The sequence below is a fragment of the Hyalella azteca genome, unplaced genomic scaffold (assembly GCF_000764305.2).
Source record: "Hyalella azteca isolate HAZT.00-mixed unplaced genomic scaffold, Hazt_2.0.2 contig5577, whole genome shotgun sequence".
NCBI classification, from domain to species: domain Eukaryota; kingdom Metazoa; phylum Arthropoda; class Malacostraca; order Amphipoda; family Hyalellidae; genus Hyalella; species Hyalella azteca.
In genome coordinates this window covers 48779-74842 of record NW_025935762.1, presented here as the reverse complement: position 1 = coordinate 74842, position 26064 = coordinate 48779, and the positions used below count along the sequence as shown (strand labels likewise).

Below are 26064 nucleotides of genomic sequence, written 5' to 3'. Positions count from 1 at the left end.
ACGACCGAAATTATTCAATCGCTGTTCGCCGAAATTATTCGGTCGTAATTACTTAGCACGAACAGAACGCCGTTCGTGCTAATTAGAGCATATGAGGACATAACACGTACAGTCTTACTGGATCTCTTGCTTGGTTGTAGGTTTTGAGCTCCAAGGCGGACTACCTCCAGGTACTACGTTATACATCATTATACATCGTTACATGGTTATACATTATTATACATCATTACATGGTTATACATCTATATCCATCATTTGCCTGGTATGTGCAGGTACCCGGTTTTGAGCACCAGGGCGGGCTACCACCAATATAAAGTGTACACGTCGTACGTGTCGTCGGTGCGCTTCAGTATGGCCGACCGGCTGCTGTTCACGACGGGCGGCACCGATGCGGCGCTGCTGAGGTGGCGAGTGCCTCTCATGTGAAGCAAGAGACTCGCCTGCAGGAGCCAGGCACTCAGCAAACTCAGCTGTGTGCAGGAGGAGGAAGAAGGCAGTAAGCCTGCACAGAAACTCTGGAGGATGTAGTGATAAAAACTCAATACCTCAAAACTGCACCAAACACAGGAAGAGAATTTGTCGTAGTCTAAATGCAGCAATAGTGATTATAAGAATTGTATGCCGGAATTCTAAACTTAAGATTACTCAAATAAAAGTAAATTATTTAACTGGGTGTGCGCAGTGGTGTCGGACTGATGTTATTACACAAGCACCTGAATGAAGGAGGATATTTGTCGTGCTTTGGTAATATTGAGGTATGCGTTCGTTGTGCGACTGAGTCAGTCGAGTAAGCTACTGGAGATTTTTTTTGAATTTATGTTATGGAAAATAAATATTACGTCGTTCTGTTAAAATAAAATACATGACTAAATTAATAGTAAATTTCAATACGTAATTTTTGCCAAACTGGCAGCCTGAGATGACATTGCGGTCAGCCCTGCTCGTGAACGATGCTAATTACTTCATCAAGAACATCCACATCTATTCAAGATGACAGTGAATTAATTTATTGAGGGATTAATATCAAGATTCTATTGAGGAATTGATAACTAGAAGTGATAATAATAGCCCAGATCCATGCATGTCCAATACCTGGATTTTTACTAAAAAACGCACAATAAGGGAACATAACTTATGATAAGAGAATAAAACTTCCGTTAAGAGAACATAACGTACAATACTTTTCCCTGGAAAGAGTCTCGCAGCATAAAAACATAAATGAGTCAAACTAAAGTTTCGTATAGCGGAGAAATGATTGCATCAATATACATTGCAAGAGTTGTGAACTTATCCTGAGCATTTCGTTAAGAAAATGTTTCAACGATTGCTTGCCGAACTGGATTGATATGACTACCGTCAGGTCAAGTTAAACTTGACTTGCCATAAGGACATTCACGTCAAAATAGAACCAACTTATCGTCAGGCAAGTCAGAACTGACGACCTTCGCTCATCATCAGGTCTTATCCATATGCATGATATAATTATAGTAAAGTCTAAATTTATCCCAACGTGCACGTGAGATGGTAGATCACGAGATGGTCAAGCTTGCCATACACAGCTGGTTGGCAGAGAGATCCACTGACCAGCTGATCCACTGACCAGTCTCTCTCTCTGACCAAAGCAGAGAGATCCACTGACACAGCTGGGGCAGTGAGAAGGTTACCGGGCACTTGGAGAGATAACAGCAAATTGCAAGAATTTGGCTCTGTATAAACTCGTGTAAATATTGTGCATTTAGATCATAGTCATAAGAAATCGAAAAGGTATTTCTGTTTCAGACTTGAATTATTATCAATTATTGGAAAAAATAATGACAAAATTGTAGAATAAGATTTCTTGAGAAAATCTGTATTAATGCTTGGGGTTGTCGATTGGTTAAGATTAAAAAATTTTGAGCAGTGAGTTGGAGGTTCGGAACCCGCAACAAGTTGTGAAATTTACGGCTGAAATCGACAAGATGGCCGATTAAGTTGCGAGTTGAATCCCTGTGTTTAAAAAAATCTTAGATAGCTATGCTAACCTGACCTAATCATAGCTGACACCTCTATAACGATAGCGTACAATTTGAAAATGAATTTGAAATCACATTTTGGCGATTAAAAACGTTCAGAATACAATTTGAATTGATTAATTAATTCTTTCTCAGCCAACCCTCGACACATGATGAATCAGTTGTAATAAAAATTCATCTCTTCCAGCCTCCAACTCCTGATGAGTCTCTTGCGTACCTATTCATTCTTAGCTTCCGTGCACAAAATTGCTTCCTAATGAGCCTCGTTTTCAGTAACATTCCCTGCATCATTACTGAAGCTTGGATGCTTGATTGTAAGGATAATGTAATTATAAATATTGTACGTTTATTAGACAATAACTTGAAATTCATATACGTTGAAATTCGTAGGTGATGCGACCAACGAAAGGGACCAATAATATGTAATGCTTGTCAGTTATCGTTTTGATAATATTTATCATTAGTCATCTACCGTTTTCGTTCAATCGATATTAATTAATGTAGAGGGATAGCTAGATGATGTTTTTGGCTGGAATTTTGTATGGGATGAATGAGTTACATGATCTTTTAGTTAGTAAAAATTATCTCATCAGTTGAATTTTGATCAGTTTATTATCTCATTATCACTTGTTAGAAAAGGCGCTTTATTATGCGTTTTTTTTTTTTGCTGCGCGATCAACATTATACAATTGTCACTGGCACGTGAGTCGCCACTGAACTCCGGTCTCCAACCTTAGAACTCACAAATAAATGAGAACTTTTTGGTCAGCGTTCAAATGCTTTGTCGCTTCTAGTGTTGGAAGAGTAGTAAATTGTATGGTATCTGAGCTTCTAGAGTAGGAAATGGGGACAGCTATTGGGAACTATACATTTTGTGCCGTCCCTACAAATGCTCTAATCATTAATCAATATTGTATCGATTAATTGAATCTTATCATTAGCTAAAAAAAACTTACTCCAGACCGCTGATAGGTTCACTTCAGCGAGCGCATAAACAGTCTCAAAATCTATTCAAAACTTCGAAGAATAATTAAATTCAAATTCGAAGAACAAAACATAAAGATCCATAAGTGTTGTTGTATATAAGCGATTGAGATTCTATATGGGTCCGTTAAAACTATACCTCAGCACCATAACAACTTCACATTATTTTCAGCGCACTTGTAAATTGTACACTTATGAGTTAACAACTAAACATAGATGGCTGAGAGAACAATACTTCGCAAGCACTAAACGAATAGATTCACTGTCTAAGAGAAATAATAAAAGGGACAAGATCAACCAAATTTTAATTATTCCAAGGAACTACATCGTTTCGAGGTCAGAAATAAATTGAGGAAATTATGCGTGTATTCTGACTTTTACTAGGCAAACGAAATTATTGCAACTTCTGTTCAAATATTCATGCACGATGTTGTGCGTTACTAGCAAAGTTCAGATAGAATTTTAAGTTATTAATATTTTGACGGATAGAAAAAAATTACATACACCAAAATTCCAGCCTTGACAACTGACGAATCAAACACACGAAGAAAAAATCCTCCAAATTTTCAGTCGTGGTGTGGATCTCAAGTTTACCTGCGCTTTAGAAGAAGCCAATAAAGCCATCTATCGTAAAGGCTGGAAGCTCATCGCCACCGAGCAGGCAGACTAACGATTGCCACAACACAATATACATCCTCCGACGAGGGTCACAGGGCTTCAACCGGTCAGCACCATAAAGCTGGAGCTTAAAGGCTGCGAAAACATCCGAGATAAGGAACAAATAGGGGATAGATAAACAGCGGAAGAAAAGACGGGATGGGTAAAGAACAGCAGAAAGGAAGGAGCAAGGAAGAAGACGCAGATGAACAGCATCAGAAAAGAATAAATGATGGGTGAGCAACAAGAAAAAGCGAAGGTATTAGGGAACAGAAGCAGGAATGAAGATTATCATGCAAGAGATCGATCGTACAGAGCTTGCACCGTCCGTACGAGAGATCATACCTGCTTACACACCCGCCCCCTGCCTACACACCCGCCACTCCCACCACCTGCCTACACACCCGCCCCCTGCCTACACACCCGCCACCTGCATACACACCAAGACACCCACCACCTGCCTACACACCCGCCACCTGCCTACACACCCGCCCCCTGCCTACACACCCACCACCAAAATCTAATCCACAACTAAGGTCCATGGGACCGCGAGTAGCGGTCCCGGAAGCCTGAGAGGAAAAGCCAAGAAATACGTGAACTGATATTACAAAAAAATACTAATAATAAATGAGTGAGAAATTAAAAATCATTCTTGATTCATGAAATACGCAGCTCGACCCAGCACACAGGCTCTCTCCAGCGGTAAATAAAAGCCCAAAAGTTACTAGACGTAAACAGGTAAGCAACGAAAAGGTGGCTACCGTGAACTAGGGAAAACAAGTGCAACCTAATGCAGCAACCGAGCAGGCAAACTAGATAAGTCATTTACGTTCACAATTATAAATTGGACAACATTCTGTGCAACCCTCAACTCTTCAAGGAAAAAATATTTGACAACAATAAAATCATTCGTAACGGCGGTTCCACAATACGAAATTATAAAAAATGGTACCGAAAAACAATAGAGCTCACATGCAGTAATTCAACCTATTCTTTCGATTCATCTCGAATAAACGAATAATAATCTCAGTTCTCATGCTTAGAAAAATCTGCCGAACTGCCGAATCTCATTTGTATTTCATCACAATTAGACGGCATGGCCAACAGACTAACTGCGCGTTGCCATCTCGACACGTGTGTTGTCCGAGGCTGATTCCACACTGAGTTTGATCGGCATTAAAAAGTCAAATGATCACAAATACAATTCTCGAACTGTGCCCCAGCACCGAATTGACCGCAGATCAAAATTTCACTGGGCACGCAGAATGCCAACATTCGGGTGGAGCGGTCAGGTTTGAAATCATTTCCTAAACACGCGAACACTGATTGTTAGTAAACATTCCAAGAGAATGGAATAGTACGTACTTTGTAACTGTCGCGAGAGTTGGAATGAACTTTATACCGTAAAAGGGAAACCAAAATGTCGTGAGATGTAAATTAAATACCGTTTGAAGTAAACAAAATGTCGTGAGATGTACACTAAATACCGTTTGAGGTAAAAAAAAATGTCGTAAGATGTAAACTAAATACCGTTTGAGGTAAAGAAAATGTCGTAAGATGTAAACTAAATACCGTTTGAGGTGAACAAAATGTCGTAAGATGTAAATTAAATACTGTTTGAGGTAAACAAAATGTCATGAGAAGTAAACTAAATACCGTTTGAGGTAATTCACAAACTGCAAAGACAAACATCATTACAAAGATATAGTTGCCTCATTATCAGAGAGAATGTCACGCTAACGCGCTCTGCCATTCAAGTGTCAAGCATCAACAATGAAATCTACGTACAATTCTTAATTAGGATGGCAGGACACTAGTAGAGCAAGTCTCGCAGAGCACCGAATTAACTTTCATGCATTGTAAAAACAGGTAAAAGGCTCAGAACCCAGCAAAGTTAAGACGCCAAACTTTTGCAAGCACGATTAAATGCGTTTTAAACGTGAATATAAAATAAATAACCAAGATGAAGTCAATACTAATTCTAAAAATCCTCAATTTAGAATGCCAACTTATGGGGGACATTAATGAATGGCCGAGAGCTTGTAGAACTAATGCGTCGCATCGTTGACTAACTCAGCCTTACGCTAGTTTCAGGAAAAACAGATCGCCGTACGCTATCTTTTAGTGAATGACAGGGGAACAGAATACGATCTAAATGTCCGAGGAACAGGAGACAATCAAGATGTCAGAGGAACAGGAGACGATCAAGATGTCAGAGGAACAGGAGACGATCAAGATGGCAGAGGAACAGGAGACGATCAAGATGTCAGAGGAACAGGAGACGATCAAGATGTCAGAGGAACAGGAGACGATCAAGATGTCAGAGGAACAGAAGACGATCAAGATGTCAGAGGAACAGAAGACGATCAAGATGTCAGGTTTTGTCTCGCAGGAAATAACAAGTATTCTTGGTGATGACAGTTACTCATCACTCAAAGAAATATGTTGCTCATTCATTGTAGCATTCCAAGTATTTAAGAGGACTATAACCTTGTAAAGTTGTTTCAAGCAAACAACCAAAACAAGACTACGGGTCTAAAATTCATTACATTTCTTGCTCAAGCATCATAATAATCAGATTTTTTCTTAAATAACTAAATAACTAGTGACACGATGAACTTCCTCACGAGATTCAAACCGAAGCAACTTTTGCCTAGAGATTCCAATCTACAGTCCTTCTCATCCAGAAGCGAGCATCAGCCACTCTGCAAGTTATGAAAGAAGATTGGTCGTGTAAAAACAAGATTTTTTTTTGAAGTATTAGAGTTGAAATCAGTTGTAGATAAGATATAAGAGAACACATTGAAAATTTCCAATTTGACGGAAAAATCTACAGAATACACTTATTGTCATTGAACAGCATGGGGATCAAACTACAAGCATATAAATTGAGCATCAAAACTTGAAGGCCAATGCGAGCACTTTGGGATCTATAATGACCGAACTAATATTGACTGGTAAACAAAAGCTTTGACTCAAATTCCTATGCTCTCTCTATACAAAGGCTAGGACACGCAATAAAATCGAAACAAAGTCTGTGAATACGATGCAGCCAATTAAGCAAGTAATTATTGGTATTTTAGTAGCAACTCCATAAATTTCAGGAACGCGGCAGGCGGCATTTATTTAATTTAAAGCTGACGTTATCGAAAACAAACAGAAACAGTTAATGCTTCCTTAGCGGGGCTTTTGAAACGTAGCATCTGTGAACATGATTTTGGAGTGGAGGACGTGAACATGATTTTGGCGTGGTTGTTGTTACGATTGCGACGTGAACATGATTTTGGCGTGGACGTGAACATGATTATGACGTGAACATGATCATGATTGTGACGTGGACGTGAACATGATAATTAGGTGGACGTGAACATGGTAATGACGTGGACGTGAACATGATAATGACGTGGACGTGAACATGATTGTGACGTGAACGTGAACATGATTGTGACGTGGACGTGAACATGATAGGCGCGTGTATGTTGATACAAGCGCAGGTTCATCATAGATGTTTCTGAGGGAAGGTCTTGTGACCAGGGAACGTTTCCTTCATTGCTTGCGTGTGGCTCTTGTACTCCATGAGCGTGTTGCTGGGCAGCTGCAGCACTTCGACCAGCTTCTTGCGGATGCCCTCCACTAAACGCTGGTCTGACGCCGTCTTGTTCCAGATGGAGAGAGTATCCTCCTGAAAGAGGGTAGTCATGAAGGAGACGAGGAGTTCATGGCTTAAGTAGGCTTAATGGCTGGAGTTCATGGCCTAAGGAGGCTTAATGGCTGGAGTTCATGGCTTAAGTAGGCTTCAAAAAGTACAAATGAACATCCCAAAAGCTAGTTATCAATATAATTCAATGAAGTCAATTCAATTACGGTCAGAATAAATCAGGTTCCTCAGAACTGAAATTAAGAAATGTTTTTCTTTAACCCGGAATAGTGAGCTTATGCCCTCCATCATGCAATGAGGCCGGCACAGATTCAAAGGAATAAATTCCAGCAGCAATAACTTCCTCTCTAGCACAAGTAAATCCAAGAAAAATCTGACGTCATAGCAGCTGCACGTGAAAAATAATAATATCGAGTTTACGGTTTGGATTTGTCAGTTAATAAGTGGCAAGAAAAATGACTACAATTGCATCGATTTCATATAGGTTTCATTTTGAACAAACACATGGGACTGTTACTCTTTAGCAGCACTAATAGTATTCTCATAATAACTTTCTTGTTTAAAACCTAATTTTAATGACATATACATACATATTTAATTATAATTTAGTTAGCAATTTGCAGCATAATGGACTGTTCTACAATTGAATTGCTTTACAATTGGACTGTTCTACGAAGCAACACCAAAACTGTCCATTTCTTTACATTGAATCTACAATAGGCAAGTCGAACCGCAAGAAAAAAAGCTCAAGGAATTGCACTTGATCAACTGTTACAGCCCGAGACATCCTGCAGGAGAGGCCTTAAGACTCATTGTTTAGATCTGGTAGGGCCTGGTGGACAGTTGCTTTATTCTTAATGTTTAGCATTCATTCAATAATAATTAACTTAGTGAACTTATGATCTTTCAAATTTTTTCAGGAGTAACAACTATGTAATACAAATTTTGCAAAAAATTAACTTATTGACTAATGGCATTTTGAGTGGCATTATTAATAAAACCAAGTTAGTTGTGTTTGCTATAAGATAACATTTTTAGCATGAGCTACCAAAATCAGAAACTCATTTGGTCTGATATTGAGCATGAATTGTTTGCCCCATCACTATAAATTCAAGCTCATTGATTATCAAATGAATTCTGATGTGTAGAAAAAAAATTATCATGAAGCTCACCTACAGCTTTCCTGCCATGTATTTTAATACAATATATGTTGACAGACAATGCACCGATGATGTAATTGCCCACAGAAACTCACTTGATTACGGACGCAAACAACAATGCCGCAAATCTCATCACCAACATCAAACTGTTCACCAACGACGGCAAGGAGAAGATTCTCCCAGCATCTGTCGATGACACCCTTGCGCACCCACAGCTTCCATGTGCCTCCATTTATGTTGCTAGGGAACTGCAGTTCATGGTCTCAAGTAAGCTTAAAATAGTACAAATAAACATCCCAAAAGCTAGCAATCAATATAGTTCCAAACAGTCAATGCAATTAAGGTCAGAATAGCATTTTGTGGAATTTGAGTACCACATAAAAATAACACAGCTACTTAAATCATAACAGAATGCTGTTGTTCAATTACATTTATAAGATATTTTCCTTCATTTGATGGACAGTGACTTAAATATGATAAAAATTCATGGGACATTGAAGATAGCATCCATCAAGAACTTAGACTAAGAATTCTTGTACATATATGAAATATTTTGTTGACAATTACATTGCTAAACATTTCATGTTGATGGCCATCTATTATGGTACCTCTACATTTTTTAACTCTAACAGAAAAAAATTCAATGATACACAAACAAGTTATAGGTATCACTCTAGTCTGAAAAAATTCTGGACTACAAAATTAATTTTATGAATTCCATTTAAAAATTATACTTTGATTTTTGGTTTAATCATATTTCAAGTTCACAATACCTGACACAATATGAATTGTGGGAGTGAGCTCAAACAGCCCTAATATACTAGTATTTACAATGCCAGTCTTAAAAACCAAAATCAGCTTCAAAAAACTCTTTTAAGCTATTAAGAAGATTAAAAAGTCCAAAATGTAGTCAAATGCTATTGAATTTTAAGAAGCTAATCTAGAGTAAAGTAGTCACAAACCTCCCACATGGGCTTGATGCCCTCTTTGAAAAGATGATAAATAGATTGGAGGCTGAGGTATGATGGTCGCTTCAGCCACTGATAACAGCGCCAAAATCCTTCTACAGTTCCAAACCTGCAAAATAAATAAATAAATAACCAGAGTTTCAAATTTTCATTAACCAATAATTATATCATCATTTTTAAATTTATATGCAAATAATGGATGGGCCACTCTTCATAATGGAAATTGAATGAGCTTGGAATTTTCTTTCAACATATTATATTAATTCAAAACAGACTTTTAGCCTCCTATGGAATGTTCAAGTATTTGAATAATAAAATAGAACCATGCATGAACCATTTTTTCATGAAAAGAATCACATGTAACAACAGCAAATAAAATTATTTCACTATGATGCCTATACTATAACACCTGGTACCATAGACTAAAGTCTCAATTATAGCTTTGGAGTCCAGGGTACTCCAGGGACCAGGACTCCAGGAGACCTGGTCCTGTGGCAATAATACCTGCATCAGTTACATACAAACCTTTCAAAAACTTGAATTGAATTACCTGCAAATTTGTCTAAGGTTTTGGTCATAATTCCTTTTTGTGCTGCGGTTGCTGTACCATAAATTCCACACATACTGAAGACGGTGTTCATTGGGAGGGATTTCCTGTAACAGGTGATATTGTTAGTCATGACTCATGAATCTGTTAATCTGACACCATAGCAACATTGAGAGAACAAAAATCCACAAACCCAGAAGGGCCAGAACCCTAAAGTATTTAGTCACAATATTTTTTCTTACATTCCTAAACACATTCTGAATATTGTACTTGTATTTTAAATTCACTTCATTAATTCATTATATTGTACTTCCAATTCACAAAAATTACTATGGTTTATGAAAAAGAAACTTAGTTTCAAATTACTGCTTACTGGTATATAAAAAAATCTTACTCTCAATATACCTAGTTTTTGAACTTCAATTTCCCATATCACTTTAAGACTGTACTGTAGTGTAGGACAGTAGGACTAAAGTAAAGGACTACCTAGGAGTGTAGCTAGATTCAAAAGACTGTAGACATCCAAGACTAAAATTCTAATGAAGTCGAACGTAGCTAAGTGGATTTATAAAGCCTGAGACATCCAGGACTAGAATTCTAATGAAGTCTACACAAGCAATTAAAGGTTTTTACTTCATAAACTTTCTTGTGGCTATTTTGGCAATGGAAATAGGTTAGGATTTAGGAAACCTAGGACCCAAAGAATTTTAAACACAATTAGGCTACAATTTTCCACAACAACAGAGACAAAGAATTTTTTACTCAACAGGATTAGTACAAGAGAAAGCCAAAGAACTGGTTAAATTGAATATATAGGTAATGTTACTAATGTATTTGTCACTTCCTAAGAATGTAAGAAGTTACTAGGTAGGTATAAGAATTCATGTTCTTAGCTAACCTAAATCATATGCTCACCAATGGTCCTTGCAGATCTGGCCTCAGGGGCATTATTTTCTCTTCTTCTTCTTCCTCCATTTTGACTTTTTTCAATTTGCAAATATTATAATTAATCCATACAAATAAGAAACTAACAGGAAAAACTAAAAAATTTAATTCAGCTGCATACAGGTAGGTACTTTCTTATTCAACTTCAAAGTTCAAAGCAACATCATTGAGATTTGAGAATGAGCTTTGGCCTTTAGGGGCGGCTTAAGGGGATGCAAGGCAACTTATGATGAAATAAAAAAAATTTAACAGTTAATAAATTATAAGGATACAAATACCCAACAAAAACTTAGTATTTTTATGTATCGCATCTTCACGGACTGCCAAAAGTGACACTAACAGTGGGAAGTGGTACAGAACGAGGATGGCAAAAAGGATGTGTGAAGAAAAGTGAACCGTGAGCACGCACAAGCATTCATAGACACTTGCTACTCGCCATACTAATTTTTTTATTTATTTATTTAGTTTTGTAATGGCTGCAGAAATAAGGTTTGCAAAGTCATAAAAAGTAATTATAATGGGCAGAAAGAATATTGAAACGAATAATTGCCAATTTTTTTGTGATGGATCAATTGTAAGCATGATAAGCTTTTTCTAATAATTATAGCGGTGACGGCGTTGAAGATTAGGCCATTGGACCTAATCTCTATCTCACATGCCGATGGCCTAATCTTCTTCAGATCATCTCAGAATTTGTACAGCTTGTTGCGGGTCTCGAACACGCAACTCGCTGGTCACTGCTCCAATATCAACTAGGCTTAACATGGTGGGCCAGAGTTAACAGCGCAAAGTGCTAGGTTTGGAGCAGAAAGGCTTGGTTCGATCGCAGCTCTGTGCGACAGTTGCTGGACCGAATCGACAAGAACTGAAGGAGGACGGGCGGTTATGAACATCAAAATTGGAGCAGTGAGTTGCGCGTTCGAAACTGCAACAAGCAAAGCTGTGAATATTCAGAGATGTTTTGAATCGGCTACAATCCTACGGCCTGATAAACGCTGGAAACGCTTTCTAATTATTATATTATCATCGGCAACACCTCTTCGGTTTTGAGAACTTATGCACCATCTCGAATCCATAACTGCTGAAAAAAGTAAGCAAGCTAACCTGGCGTCCCCAACTGCCTAGGGTAGAAGCTGTAGAAGCTCATGAGAGCTGCTGTAAAACACTGAACTGGCCAAGAGAGTTTGCATGCTAAAGGTTTTATACCTCAAAATTAATCTTTAAGGAACCTCGCCATTTATGAAGGCGACAGCAAATGTTCAGTAAATTTGATATAAAGTCATTGGGAGCGTTCTGGAGATCAGCTTTGCTCTCAGTCCATGTGGTCTTCCATGGTTTACGATGTAGAGTTGTGCGCATTGAACAGCGTTCGTCAGAACGACGTCGCATAACGTCTACACGAGTACTGTAGAAAAGGTTCTACTCTTCCCATCATTGATCTTCGAAACATTTTCAATGAAGATATGGCGAATTTACTTGGCGTTTTCTTTGCTTGCAAATTCTTTATAATATAAATTTGTTTTCGGTTGCGCAGGCATTCATCCTTAATGACAATTTTATCTGCTTTAAAGAGAAAAATTCGAATATTGGAGTTGAAATTTCAATAGGTCCTACATCTGCATCATTGAAACTCCAAATTCTTAAAAAAAGGCTTGTTGCCGCATGCGGGGTCTCCTAAGCTGTCAAATTATTCGACTAGAGATGCTTTCGAAGTTCCCATATGAGCGAAGCCTGTTGTAGGTATGCGACTCCTATATGCAAGTTCTTTGCATCTTCATTCAATAGGTCTAAATTTAACACTGCGATTAACTTTAATAGTTTCTTATTGTTTCATTTGACTACACGAGAAGTATGCAATAATAGCTGTATGGTTGTCAACATGTAGTTTGCTGAAGGAAATACGATCATCACAACATGTAAATAACCTAGTATCCACTATTAATCATTACTATCACAGACGCCTTTTGAAACTAAAATTGAAAATTTTCTAATCTTGTCGGTGAAATTTTCACTCATTTTGCGCGCAATAATTATACAGAACGTGCAATTTTGCTAAGCGCTAATATTTCTCTCAAACATTGTTAAATATAGATGGATTCCCACTGATATGTCCCTATGATATTCCACATCTTAGAAAGAACTACATGGACTCCTCGAGATGTACGAGATGGTCCGGAGATGGACGCCGAAAAAGCGATGTGGCGTCAAGGCAGCGGTCACGAGACGAGCGTCGAAGCAGCGAGGTGGTGTCAAGGCAGAGAAGTCTTTATAGTGCAACGATATCAAACTGAATAAAAAAGTATAGAGTGCCGGTACAGCAGTCACGATTGGCGTGACATGGCATAGAGGTGTAGTCCAGGCTATAGTCACGAGTGATGTGACGAGGTAAAGAGGTGTTGTCCTGGCGTCAGTCACGATTGGTGTGGCGAGGCAAAGAGGTGTTGTCCGGGCGTCAGTCACGATTGGTGTGACGAGGCAAAGAGGTGTTGTCCGGGAGTCAGTCACGATTGTTGTGACGAGGCAAAGAGGTGTTGTCCTGGCGTCAGTCATGATTGTTGTGACGAGGCAAAGAGGTGTTGTCCGGGCAACATGCAGTCACGAGAGATGTGACGAGGCAGTCCTGGTATGACAAAAGTCTACTTATAAATTGGTGGAGTTCCATTCTATTTGATGATTGAATTATAAAATATTAATGCGTTTAAATAAGAAGAAAAATTCCACAATGATGATTTGGGGTTGGTTACTGCCAGCATTGTAACGGCCTTTGCGTTCATGAAACCAATTCTCGAAATAACATAATTAAAATCTATAACAAAAACAGATAAAGTTCTTGTCGCTGTCATTATTTTGATCCGATTAGCAGCGTTCCTGGCAACTATGAGGGCCATCAGCAAAATTTCCAGTCCTGGTGGTTGCGAGGTCGGCATATAGCAGGACACTCGGTTGTGACCTCGCTGTGAATATTTCTATACCTGAAAATAGACAAGAATATGAGATTTTCCCTCAAATGTTTAGTATTTGCAGTGAAAAATTAAACTTATTCTCTTACGTTACGAGACGGGAATTGGAGCACCCTTCAGTACGATATAAATTACATGAAATTTCCACATCAATCGCCAGATTTGAAATACACCCACCGCTCTGAACGCAGTTCTCAGATAATAAAATGATATTAGAAGTAGAACCGGCAATGTGACGTCATCTAAGCAACGGGCATACATACAACATTGCAGGCACGTATACGGAAGTCAAATACATGTAAACTTTTCGGTCGCTCATTTGCTGTGGTGTGAATTTTGTCCACGACGGAGGAGGACAAAGATCGAGAGTGTCGGTGCGCGTGCATTTCTAATTGTGCAAGTTCAAGTCGTGTACGATTACACATGATAGATTCAGAAGATTTTTATAGACTGTTTGACACAGCCGACGAACGATGCAGAAACTCTGTGAGATACTCGAGTTCAAGAAATTCTTCCACGAATAGTCGAGCGAATAAACAGTAGCCTAGGATCAGAAGGCAATCATTAAATCTACGCCAATATATTGCTTCAGAAATAGTGTAATTCAACACACGCTACGCAGGAGGGTGCTTTCAAAATCCTAATGCGAGAGTCAAACCAAATGCCAAACACAGACGAAATCGAAACCATGTCAGTTTCATCTAGTAAAATATTCAATCATTTCCTGCCAGACTCCAAAATAATTAATAACATATGACAGTATAGTCAGTGGCCTGTAGCCGATTCTTAACCACCCGACAACCTGGCCGATTTCAACTAAAATTGTCACAGCTTGCTGTGTTTTCAAACCACCAATTCACTGGTCCCATCTATGGGATTTAACCACTCAGACACCTCGAGCTCTACCAATAACAATCTTTTTGTCTTTCTTTCCGATTAGAACGTAACCTATAATATTAAAATATTTTACAACAGGCGAACGTCGGACCTACACTAATAAGTAAAAAATTAATGTACCGTCCCTCCGTAATACAGCAATATAGCAGGAAGAGAAGTAAAAATTTTAATCAGGTATGTACCTAAATGATAATTAAAACATCGCCACCGGCTTGCGGAGATTACCTCGCGTTGCCGACAAACATGTGTGCCTTTCTTTGGTTGGGGAAGGGCACAGTTGATGGGTTCCTGTGACAGTGGTAGCTGTCGTGAGAGATCGAGTCGTGCATCAACTTGTGGTAGAGATACTTCTGAAGAAGACACGTGCACAGTTAAAAACATATTTAATATTCCAACATCCATACCTGCGTGGGTAAATTTATTATTTTACGATAAATTTACATCTCTTCATAATGAATGAACTTCACGACACCTGGATTGATTTTTAGCAATAAAGTACATACGTACACTTTATTCTAAATTTTTGATAATAATAATATTTAACTAAATTAATAATAAAAAACATTAAATCACAAGACTTTTCAGTACTCACTTCTAACAAATCCTGGTCAGATAATGTCTCGAATTTGCCAAAGAGTTGACCACGGATGGCGTTGAGCAGCGAGCGGTTGCTGGCTGTCTGGTTCACATCGAACATGCCAGTCAAGACAGGTTGATGATGCCCGGGGTGGTCGCGCATAGTGTGCAGTGTCTTACCTGACTTCAGAAACTCATGTACTGCTGCCACTTCACGATCTAATATCTGTAATAAAGAAGCATTTACGTTTGAAAAGAATCAACAAAGGCTATTGGATACTTAAATTCGAGCGATGATATTTCACGAATACACTATTGGATGCAAGCACCACACAGCAGCATTTCCGAAGATCCTGAAATCGTATTTCAGTTTATCTCGTAAATTGTCAGTTCCAGCGATTGTCTCTGAAACTAAAGCTGTTTGAAGTACCGACTCGAACAAAGAGATAAAATTTACTTAATGCCTTGGGTTTCTGAAAAATTTTCGGAACTTAAACCATGTGTTCTCAAAAGCTAAAATGCATCGTACTATCAAAATTAGTTTTGCTAGTTTCCTACCGCCTAGACACACTGGAGCTCACCACAGCGTCTATGTCTCGCGATAAGAACACGTCGACCGTCTCGTCACCCAGAACCGCAACTCTCCAAAGTCGAGGATCGGGCCCACGTAAGTCAGCGATGTTGCCCGGTAAGTTGCTAACGTCGCACACGTACAAGTTCGGGTGCTGCTGCATGAGTGGCGCCAGTTCAGTGACGTACTTTGAGGGTTCAGTGTACAGCCTAACCAGCCACCCAGGATAAAAGTTTGTAATTGCCTGTAAAATTTCAGGGAAACCCGATGCGTACGTTGCATAGTTTCCAAATAAGCAGTAGGTTATAACTTTCTGTTTTGGCCCAGCGAAGTCTGCCCTCTTGCCGCAATAACTTCGAGTTGTGTTGTTCTGAACCATAAACTTCTGGATAATCGCACTGCAGTTGTCCAGAGCTCCATCCCACCATGGCAGAGCGCACTCGCCTAACTGAATTGACATAAGAAAAGCATAAGAAGACTGATTGTTTTCAATGAATAATTTTTTGCCATATAGCAGAAATATATAACCCACAACACACATGCTGCATACAAAAACTTTGCTCACACGAGAAACATTAAATCCACGCAAAACGCTCTCCATATTGAATTAAATTATATATTGAGCAACAGAATCCTCGACCCTCGTTATTGTCGGATAATCAGGATAACACCATTCACTTCAACTGGGCAATAACTGGCCAGTAGTGTGCAGGAAATAATATATACTACAAATCGGCCTGAACAGTGGGAGTTAGGAATATCCATTATAATTTTTGTGCCGAAATAGTTTAAAAAATTTGTGAAGGTGAGTTTCCCATGACCTCTGAGAGTGAGTAGACGATGACAACTGCCGATCATGAGCCTGATGCTGCGGGATCGAACTAATGAATAAATAATCACCAAGGTAACGGGCAGCTAACTTATGAGCGTGTTTGTCAACCTAATGAATCGATTAGTGACGTCCATCCGAAGAGGACGGACATCGATGTTAATTTAGGGTAGACTTTCAAGACCATAAACATAGGTTGGCATAATGAGTATTTTCCTTTTGATTGTTAATGTACATTATTGGGCACCTTCAGTAGAAATTATGCACCTAGAAATGGTGGTAACAAAGCATGGTAAACTATAAATTGTTGAATGCATTCTCCACACCATAGTTTTTACCACTGAAATAGCCAACAACCAAACAACTCATGTAATTCTAATGTTATCAACTTGAATAAATTTTAAATGTGCTGATTCTACACATTTGAATGCCCACGGTAACCCCTCCCTCAAATTTGACATTACCTCATATCCCTGCCCGCCACCTCTCTTCGGCGATGCAATGGCAACCACTCGTTAATTAGTAGTCAATGCTTTTACATTGTAAAATCTTGTATCGAATCTAAGCCATAACAGTTTGATTCACAACTAAAAACTAATAACGTTATGTAGCAAATCATATCAACTCGTGACTTTGCTTAAGATTAGAGTCCATGTTCATTTCGAAAGCTTTTTGGAGAAAATTTATTTTGTTACTCGTTGATAGAAACCACACCAAAAAACTTGAACTTCAGTTTTTGCGGCGAGTGTATTTTTCCACCTCTATGCAAATCAGTTGTTTACTCAAACTTTCACACGACTGCTCTCCAACGGGTCGCCTGCCGAAGACCACCACTGCCCTGGATGTAATGGACCATCATGATTCCTGCCTTCCGGAACGTAGCCTTCAACACTCCAAGCCGTCCGTATCTATGCCGTGGGTCGAACCAGCCCTCGGTCGAACGGCCACTTGTCGAAGGACGATAAATTTTGGAACAGAACTATGCTATCTGAAACCTAACCTCAGATGCGGTGAACGTAAAATTACGTAATTTAACGATGCCCGGAAGTCATATTCGATCCGCGGCCTGGTGGTGCACGGCTGGTGGTGGTCAAGGCCGGAAGAGGACAAAACCGAGTGGTGCACGGCTGATTGGTGTAGGTCCGGAGAGATCCAAGGCGTTCGACTCGGGGCTTATTGGTGCACAAAATTGGTGGTGCACGGCTGCGCTCCCCTCTCCAACGATATTTTTCTTCGATTGATATTAGCTTCATTCCAGCGTCACGACTCAGCCAGACAGCCAAGCTCATCGGTCTTTCCTGTATGGTATTCGACAATTTATCTTTTGATTTTATATTCATGTAGTAAATTGGCGTGAAATTTAATTTTTAAGTGAACGTGAAGATTGATTAGTGTACGTATTACTAATTTAGAAGCATCAAGTGAGTAGCAGAGTGCAATAAGTGTGTGGTCAAGTAAAACGTTCTGCTCTGAAGCCTCGAGTTAAAAGAACTACCAATTTTTTAACCGTAATAAGAAAAAGGCTTTGTCAAGAGAACACTAAGTTAACGACTATATTGTCCCCACTAGAATAAGCTAGTCACCCGCTAGTATCCTTCAAGAACAACGCGGACCAGCAGCGTTGAAGACTTAGGAGAATCATTGGGAAATTAGCCGGGAGGTCGATCATTGACGCAATCAACATAATTGCTACTAAAGATAAAATGCAATGAAGTGGTGATTGCAAGCAGAGTATTGCAATATATATTAATCACTTTGATCGCAAGTTTTGTATGTATATAGATTGCAATAAAACTGTCTTATGTCTACTATATTTGTAATGCTTGGCTTGCCCTGGTTTCCCAATGTGAGGCAAATAGAGCAAACACTTTATTTTTTATTCTGAATTTTCCTGATAATAATACAGATTTTATCACTAAAATACTTTTTGGTGTTCTGAACCGCAACTTCAACAAATTAAATTCAACGCAAATTTCAGATTACGAAATCTGAAACCGCAACTTCAACAAATTAATAAAAATGAAGTTATGGTAATTCAAAATAATTTTTCCCGTGTAATAAAAGAGTAAATATTCGATATCGAAAAAAATAAGCTTCTTATGAATAGAAATATACTGATGTAAAATTTAATAAAGTTTTGCACTGAAGAACTGTAATTGACAAAATTCCGACCATCGACTTTCACTCCTGTATGTAATAAATTGCAAACTAAGCGTCACGGATAGTCCCGTCATGATTGATGAAGAGAGATCTCACAACAAGTTTTTATACTGTACGATTGCACGAGGCTACATTAATTTCCACAGATAGAATGCAGCAATTTATCGGTTGTGAATTTGTTAAATTATTATTTCAAAACTTAATATTGATTAGTATTATAGGTGAATCGAATAAGTCAAATTTAACATTGTCCCGGCGTCATACCGTAAGATCGCATACAAAAACTCGGTAGTTCACAAAGCTCTACAATAGTTAGGATGATAAACGCGGCCAAAATTTTTACTTTCAATTATCATTTGAGACTCAAAAATCCGATTTAGGCAGAAATTAATGATTTTGCGATTAATTTTAACTAATATAACAACCTAAGGTGTGCGTCAGATATTCAAGACATATTTTTTTGCAGATAGTTCCTCCGTAGTTTGTCCTGATCATTCAGCTGTGTTAATAGGCGTGAGAGCGTGAATTTTGACATGAGTGTAAGTTTGTTTGCAATTTTGATTATAAGTGTGTGCAATATTGACAAGAGTGTGTGCGTGTGTTTAAATTTAGATTATGCGCGTGTTTTAAAAATTTGACATTCGCCATAAGGACGCGCGTGTGTACGCGTGTTTGTACAAATTTCACAGAATAAGCGTGGACGTTATATGCTGGAAACGATTAAAAGAACATCAACCTTGCGACCGGATTATTAAAAATTACCTATCAGAAATTTTACGGATTTCTGGAATTTTATACTCGTCTGATTTACCATAGCAAAGAGCTTGTGGTTTTGATAAAACTCTTGGTCACTTTTGCTTGAGAGTGTCTTGTAACAATGCACGCCAATTAATAATGCAGACCTTACTCATGACATCGGCATTGAGACAGAGAAAATACGTACATTGCTTAGTGGCAGAGATTAAAAAAGAGATCTTGTGATCCAGGCTGTAATCATAATTTTATCAAGCTTCGGTATCACATATATTATATAAAATATAGTAGTGGTTTCCGCGTTCATTAGGCTGTAGGCCTGTCTCGAATTCTTAATATCGCAGAACATTCACAGCATAAGGCGGTCTTAAACACGCAACTCACTGCTCCAACTTCGATTAGCCTTATCACTCGGCCCCCTCGCAGAATCTGACCAGAAAGAGGCAGAAACTGGGGCACATAGCTGTGATCGAAGCAGCACCACTATTCTGTTCCTATCCTGGCACTCTGACTTGTAACCACTGAGCCACCCTGTGGGGCTTTATTTGTAACCGTATACATTAAATTTAATTCCGCTCCATCTCAAAACGTTCATGACCAGGGATTGAAATGATAATATTATCCAATAATGTTTATTATGGTAAAATAAGCTCACAACGTCGGCATCCGCATTTAGGTTTTAATAAGATAGATTGAAACTAGAAGAACTGGCGAGATAAAAACTGATTGCCTGAAACGAACAGCTAACTCATCTGGAGCCAAGCAAAATTAAGCTCTTGGTGATGACGATGTGTCAGGAGCGCGTGGTGATGACGAGGTGTCAGGAGCACGTGGTGATGATGAGGTGTCAGGAGCACGTGGTGATGACGAGGTGTCAGGAGCACGTGGTGATGACGAGGTGTCAGGAGCACGTGGTGATGACGAGGTGTCAGGAGCACGTGGTGATGACGAGGGGTCAGGAGCACGTGGTGATGACGAGGTGTCAGGAGCACGTGGTGATGACGAGGTGTCAGGAGCACGTGGTGATGACGAGGTGTCAAAAGCATGTGGTGATGACGAGGTGTCAGGAGCACGTGGTGCGTGCAGTAGCTAGGAGTACATCATGTACGTACATGGAGTTGCACGTGGAGTGGCGAGATGCACGTTGCGTTAAGAAAGGCACGTGACGTTGAGAGATGCACGTGGGGTACAGGGAAGCACGTGGAGTTGCACGCGTTGTAGCAGTGATGTTACAGGGGCAGCAACCACGAGGCTTGACGTGTTATGCTGTGAAGTGGAATTCGGTTAATATTGAACACACGATTTGAGTTGGACAAGTAAGCAAGTTAACACGTGAGCTTAAGGCTGGCAATCAATGACTGCAATTAAAACCCTGCACTTTCCCTAAATCACATCCGTCCACAACTTTATTGAGTGAAACACAACTAGAGAAATTTGGAAGGCAATGAGCCCAAGCTTGAGCAGCTTACCGTGGTCTTGTTCGGGCAATGGCCAGTGGTAATTAAAGACCGAGCTAGCGGACGGAAGCTAGAGATTTAGCTTGTGCATGCAATGTTTCTAAGACGAGGTTATGCCGCTAGGGTTTGTACAGAGCTTGCTTCAAGTCGCTAATTCGAACACTAATATAGTTTGTAGCGAGATTCGCTACATCATTCCAATTTTTTTTTCAAAGAAAAAAAAAGAGATTAAGGAGGAAGGTGAAAAGAGTGATTAATTATATTGAGCAGGGCGACGAGCGAGTCTTTCTCGTCTGGTCGATAAAAACAATTGCATGTTTTTGGTCGTTTGATCAGAAAATGATACACGTGCACGGGTCTCAGCAGTACCAGTTAGCTTAGGACCCCTCAACCCGAGGGGTCTAAGGTTTACTAGTGCTCCGAGTCTCAGCTGGATGTGATGCCGCAGGAGATGCTCGATTGATTGGCACGGGATATAAATGATTGTCGACTGGCGTAAGGATTAGTACTAGTTTCCGGGTCGCGTGAGCGTTCAAGAGAGAATGTCTTTTTGCAAATGAGCGGTTTTGAGTCGGTCAATAGTCACGGTGTCTATTCTGTTGTGGAATTTTACGTGATAGTATTTGTTATTTCTCTTCGGGACTTAGAAGTTTAGAACGGTCATGAGTAATTTGGGTTTAATCCAGCTATGGCATTGTTGCGCTAAAAAACATTTTTCACAAGCTGAAAATTTTTGATCAATATGAGAATAAGATGAAGCTGATTTTTTTTATAGGTCCAATTGACTGCATGAAGAATTGATATGAGGGTGAAGTAAGATCAAGAAATTCGTTAATTATATTTAAAAGAGATTAGTTGCTACAGTTGAAAACGTTGCTAAAGCGGTTTGCGTCATAGCATGCAAGAGTGTCAACGTTGACAAACAGCTGGGTTTAAGTTATCGATCATCTTGCACTTCAGTACGTTTACGCCTAGATCAGGGGTCTCCAAACTTTTCACACTGCGGGCCACATTATATATTTCCAATATTTATGCGGGCCGAATGAATAAGAAAAAAAGTGCCAGTAATTTTATTTGCCTAAATATTAAGGTATAACCATGGAAAATTTAAAACATATTTTGTAAAAAATCAGGGTAAACTAAATAGATGCCTGTCTTTAGTTTTATTTAACCAGATTAGAGTGACGAATGATGCTGTCGTTTTGACTTCAAAATTTCATTAAAATCCGGTTTCAGATTAGATGAGCCAATTGTAAGAATTAATTTCAAGTGATCATCAGACAAATTTGCTTGATAGTTAGATTTCACATACTTCATTTTGGAAAATGTTTTTTTTGTAATGAGCGGCTTGGTCGTATTTTGTAATGAGCGGCTTGGTCGTATTTTGTAATGAGCGGCTTGGTCGTATTTTGTAATGTTAGGCTTGGTTTTATATTGTATTGTGCGGCTTGGTCGTATTTTTAGCTGCATCACAGCCTATTGGTTTCCCGAATCGTTACTGCGAGTTTCACTGACCCACGAACAAGGCTTTCGACAGCGGAGGGACTGGTTGCCGAATCTTGCATGATAGTAACACATGCTTGGGTCGTTCGTGCTTGGTCTGCTAGAGCTTCTTGAGGGGTAACCGTTATTGCGAACTGGATTGCAAGTCATCTGCAGCTGCAAGGTAGTTATTTGCTGCTGTAATTGAACAATTGCTGCGGAAAGGGTCCTAAGCATTTTGTTTAATTCACGCAAAGAATCTTGATTTGCTTGACTCTGCGCCATGTATTTCTTGACATCTAATTGAAGAGAATGAATTGAAGTAGCCAAGTCCGAGTTAGGCAAGAGTGGCGATGCATGCTTCTGCTGAGACTGCAAATGTAAGCCGGAGAGTGAAGGATCGTTGGGATCAAAGTTTGCGGTCAAATGATTAAGGTTTGCGTCGCTTCTTATCGCCAAGTGAATGTTGTCTGCTGTTTCGGCAAGACAATCGAGAGACTGAACTGTCATATGGGCGACTACGGTACGTATGAACGAGAACACTTCTTCAGAGAAAATCGTTCTCAGCAATGGAGAATCTTTGTCTTGCGAGGTGCCTGCAACCTGCCTAAGGTGACGCAAGTACTCTGAAGGAGTTTTATCGCCCATCGAAGTGTGATTTAGCAGCGATTTCATCCGTGTGCTCTCGGGTACGTATGTGAGTTTGATTAAATTATCACTCAACAGCTCAAATTTGTCTTCAACGTTGGGCGCATCAACTATTAGGTTGGCCAATTCACACTGCAATTCCATCGGGAGAGCTAATAGAACTAAGTAGCACTTCTGATCTATGTTGTTCACAGAGTAAGCGTTAAACGCAAAGTTGCATAACTTAAGCCATTGTTCCACAGAAGAGCCAGTAAACGGTGGTAAGATAATTCCACTCTGGTGCGTTAAATTTTGATGCGCTACAACGGTAGCTTCTTCTGCTTGATTATGCATGTCTAAAAGATTATAGCGCTCGCTCACAAACTGCGTCGCAAATTTAAAATGCAATGGTGATTCTGGTTGTAAAAATACGAATTATAGAAATGAGCACTAGTTGTTTAAATAGACACAAATCAACTGTAAAATGGATACTGAAAGTATAAAATAGTTGCGAGTAATAATATTAATGTTAGTTCCTGTTAAATAATCATTCGCTAGACACGGACATCAGAGAAAGTGCAAGGTCATGCTCAACCAAATTTTATCAGCCATCACAGCATGCAGGAAGCCTATTAGGGAATAACACTGCGATTTGCTAAGTTATGACCAATATAATGTTGACGATGGATCATCAATTTCTATGGCCGACTTATGAAACGATGTCTTCAACGCTATTTGAAGGAATGTAGGGGTCACCAAAAATGTGGGGGTTTATTTTTAACCGTTCACATTTAATTTAATTCTGCTCCATCTTAGAACGTTCGTGGCCAAGAATTGAAATGTTAATGAGATCCAATAATGTTTATTATGGTTAAATAAGCTCACAACGCTGGCATCCGCATTTAGGTTTTGAATGAGATAGTTTGAAATAAGAAGAACTGGCGAGATAATAATTGGTTGGCTAAAATGAACAGTTAACTTATCTGGATCCAAGCGATATTAAGCCCACGTGACCTGCTTGATGATGTGATGATGGCGGCCACGAGACGAGCTAGGAGACACGAGCACGTAGGTAGGATGACGAGGTGTCAGGAGCACGTGGAGTGGTGGATGTACGTGGAGATGCACGTGACGTTAAGAGAAGCACGTAGCGTACAGGGAAGCACGTGGCGTACAGGGAAGCACGTGGCGTACAGGGAAGCACGTGGCGTACAGGGAAGCACGTGGCGTACAGGGAAGCACGTGGCGTACAGGGAAGCACGTTGCGTACAGGGAAGCACGTGGCGTACAGGGAAGCACGTATGGTACAGGGGAGCACGTGTGGAGTTGCACGCGTTGTAGCAGTGATGTTACAGGGGCAGCAACCACGAGGCTTGACGAGCTGTGAAGTGGAATTCGGTTAACATTGAACACACGATTTGAGTTGGACAAGTAAGCAAGTTAACACGTGAGCTTAAGGCTGGCATTTAATGACACTTTAAAATCCTACACAGCTACACTTTCCCTAAATCACATCCGTCACAGCTTTAATGAGTGAAACACAACTAGCAAAATTTGGAAGGCAATGAGCCCAAGCTGCGCAGCTTACCGAGATCCTGTTCGGGCAAAGGCCGGTGGTAAAGTGACCGAGCTAACGAGTAACGGGCGGAAGCAGTGCTGCCAGCGTGCGACTATTTTTTTTGAAAAACCTAGATTATGCCTCCGAAAAAATCTAGACTTGAATGAAAAATCCTAGATTTCTAACATGTAATTCATAGTAATAAATCCTTATTGTTCGCATACGAATGAGCATTGATACCTATATAGGGATAAACACAAATTACAATTTAACATATTTCCAATTAAATTGAACAGCATTTTTCCATTATTTATTATCACATATATTATTTTAATTTATTTATATTTGTATTTATTCATTTATTTATTATTAATAATTTATTTTATCAATATTTAATTATTATTTTATTTTTTTTAAACTTTTAGTCTGTAACCGACGCGCACGCGACAGTACAATCCGTATTCTGTACGAACTTGTACTATGAACATTTTACAATTACAAAAATTACAATTTAACATATATCAAATTTTATTGATCAGTTATTCCCTATTACTTGATTTATTGTTTTATTTATTTATTTCGCTTTTTTATATTATTTCGTTTATTTTTATTTGTTTATTTATTTTTTACAATTTTTTTAAATTTTCACCGACACGCACGCGACAGTACAGTCTGCATTCTGTACGAACATGCATTTAGAAATTAGAACATGTAGTATTATACTTTCCTGACAATAAACAATTATTATTATAATAATAATAACAATTATACTAACAATAACTACTATAAGACAACAACAATATTAAAAATAACAATTATAATAATATCGGTTTCAGCAGTTAATAGGCCTTAGGCCTGTTGCCTATTCTTAACATCGCAGAACATCATTAGTTAGTTATGCATGCTAATATGTGCTATTATATGCTATATATAGTGATATTATTTTAATTATTTAATGTTAATTGGGTTTAAACGTACTTTGTTATATTGATTTTTGCTTTCAGTGCACCAATCTCAAAGAAAAAACTAAGATTTAGATCAATTCGTAAATGTAAAACCTAGGAACCAAGCTGGAAACAAAAAAAAACTAGTTATAGGTTTTTAAACCTAGCGCTGGTAGCACTGGCCGCGGAAGTTAGTGAGCTAGCGTGTGAATGCAGTGTTGCCTAAGATGAGGTTATGCCGCTACGGTTTGCTCTTTGCCTGCTACATGTCGCGGGACGCCTGTCGGAGACCACCACTGCCGTGCTTCGAATGGACTAT

The 26064-nt window shown here is 39.1% G+C and overlaps 4 protein-coding genes across 5 annotated transcripts in view; 1 reads left to right on the top strand and 3 right to left on the bottom strand.

The window, feature by feature from the left end:
• The window catches only part of LOC108679729 (echinoderm microtubule-associated protein-like CG42247), a 43376-nt gene extending 40083 nt beyond the window's left edge, over nucleotides 1-3293 (top strand). The window contains exon 23 of the mRNA XM_018168442.2: nucleotides 273-3293. Within this exon, the coding sequence (XP_018023931.1) occupies nucleotides 273-426 (154 nt within the window). The 3' untranslated portion in view covers nucleotides 427-3293. The remainder of the gene's footprint in view (nucleotides 1-272) is intronic.
• A 1791-nt stretch (nucleotides 3294-5084) lies between these two features.
• LOC108679737 (eukaryotic translation initiation factor 4E type 2) lies at nucleotides 5085-11316 on the bottom strand. The gene is made up of 5 exons (XM_018168451.2): nucleotides 10902-11316; nucleotides 9990-10093; nucleotides 9434-9548; nucleotides 8567-8719; nucleotides 5085-7335 (listed from the first exon to the last, which is right to left on the bottom strand). The coding sequence occupies exons 1-5, from the start codon at nucleotides 10959-10961 to the stop codon at nucleotides 7153-7155; spliced, it is 615 nt and encodes a 204-aa protein (XP_018023940.1). The 5' UTR covers nucleotides 10962-11316; the 3' UTR covers nucleotides 5085-7152.
• A 1493-nt stretch (nucleotides 11317-12809) lies between these two features.
• Nucleotides 12810-17491, bottom strand: LOC108679728. Of its 2 annotated transcripts, none has more exons than XM_018168441.2 (4): nucleotides 15946-17491; nucleotides 15381-15590; nucleotides 15014-15138; nucleotides 12810-13903 (listed from the first exon to the last, which is right to left on the bottom strand). In XM_018168441.2, the coding sequence occupies exons 1-4, from the start codon at nucleotides 16534-16536 to the stop codon at nucleotides 13819-13821; spliced, it is 1011 nt and encodes a 336-aa protein (XP_018023930.2). In that variant the 5' UTR covers nucleotides 16537-17491; the 3' UTR covers nucleotides 12810-13818. The 2 variants fall into 2 exon arrangements, with proteins under 2 accessions (XP_018023930.2, XP_047736509.1); XM_047880553.1 differs by having other exon boundaries at nucleotides 15014-15135.
• Nucleotides 17492-22554: 5063 nt separating this feature from the next.
• LOC108679734 lies at nucleotides 22555-24913 on the bottom strand. The gene is made up of 2 exons (XM_018168446.2): nucleotides 24832-24913; nucleotides 22555-24624 (listed from the first exon to the last, which is right to left on the bottom strand). Exon 2 carries the CDS (start codon nucleotides 23595-23597, stop codon nucleotides 22611-22613), a length of 987 nt encoding a protein of 328 aa, XP_018023935.1. The 5' UTR covers nucleotides 23598-24624; nucleotides 24832-24913; the 3' UTR covers nucleotides 22555-22610.
• Between the last annotated feature and the right edge of the window lie 1151 nt (nucleotides 24914-26064).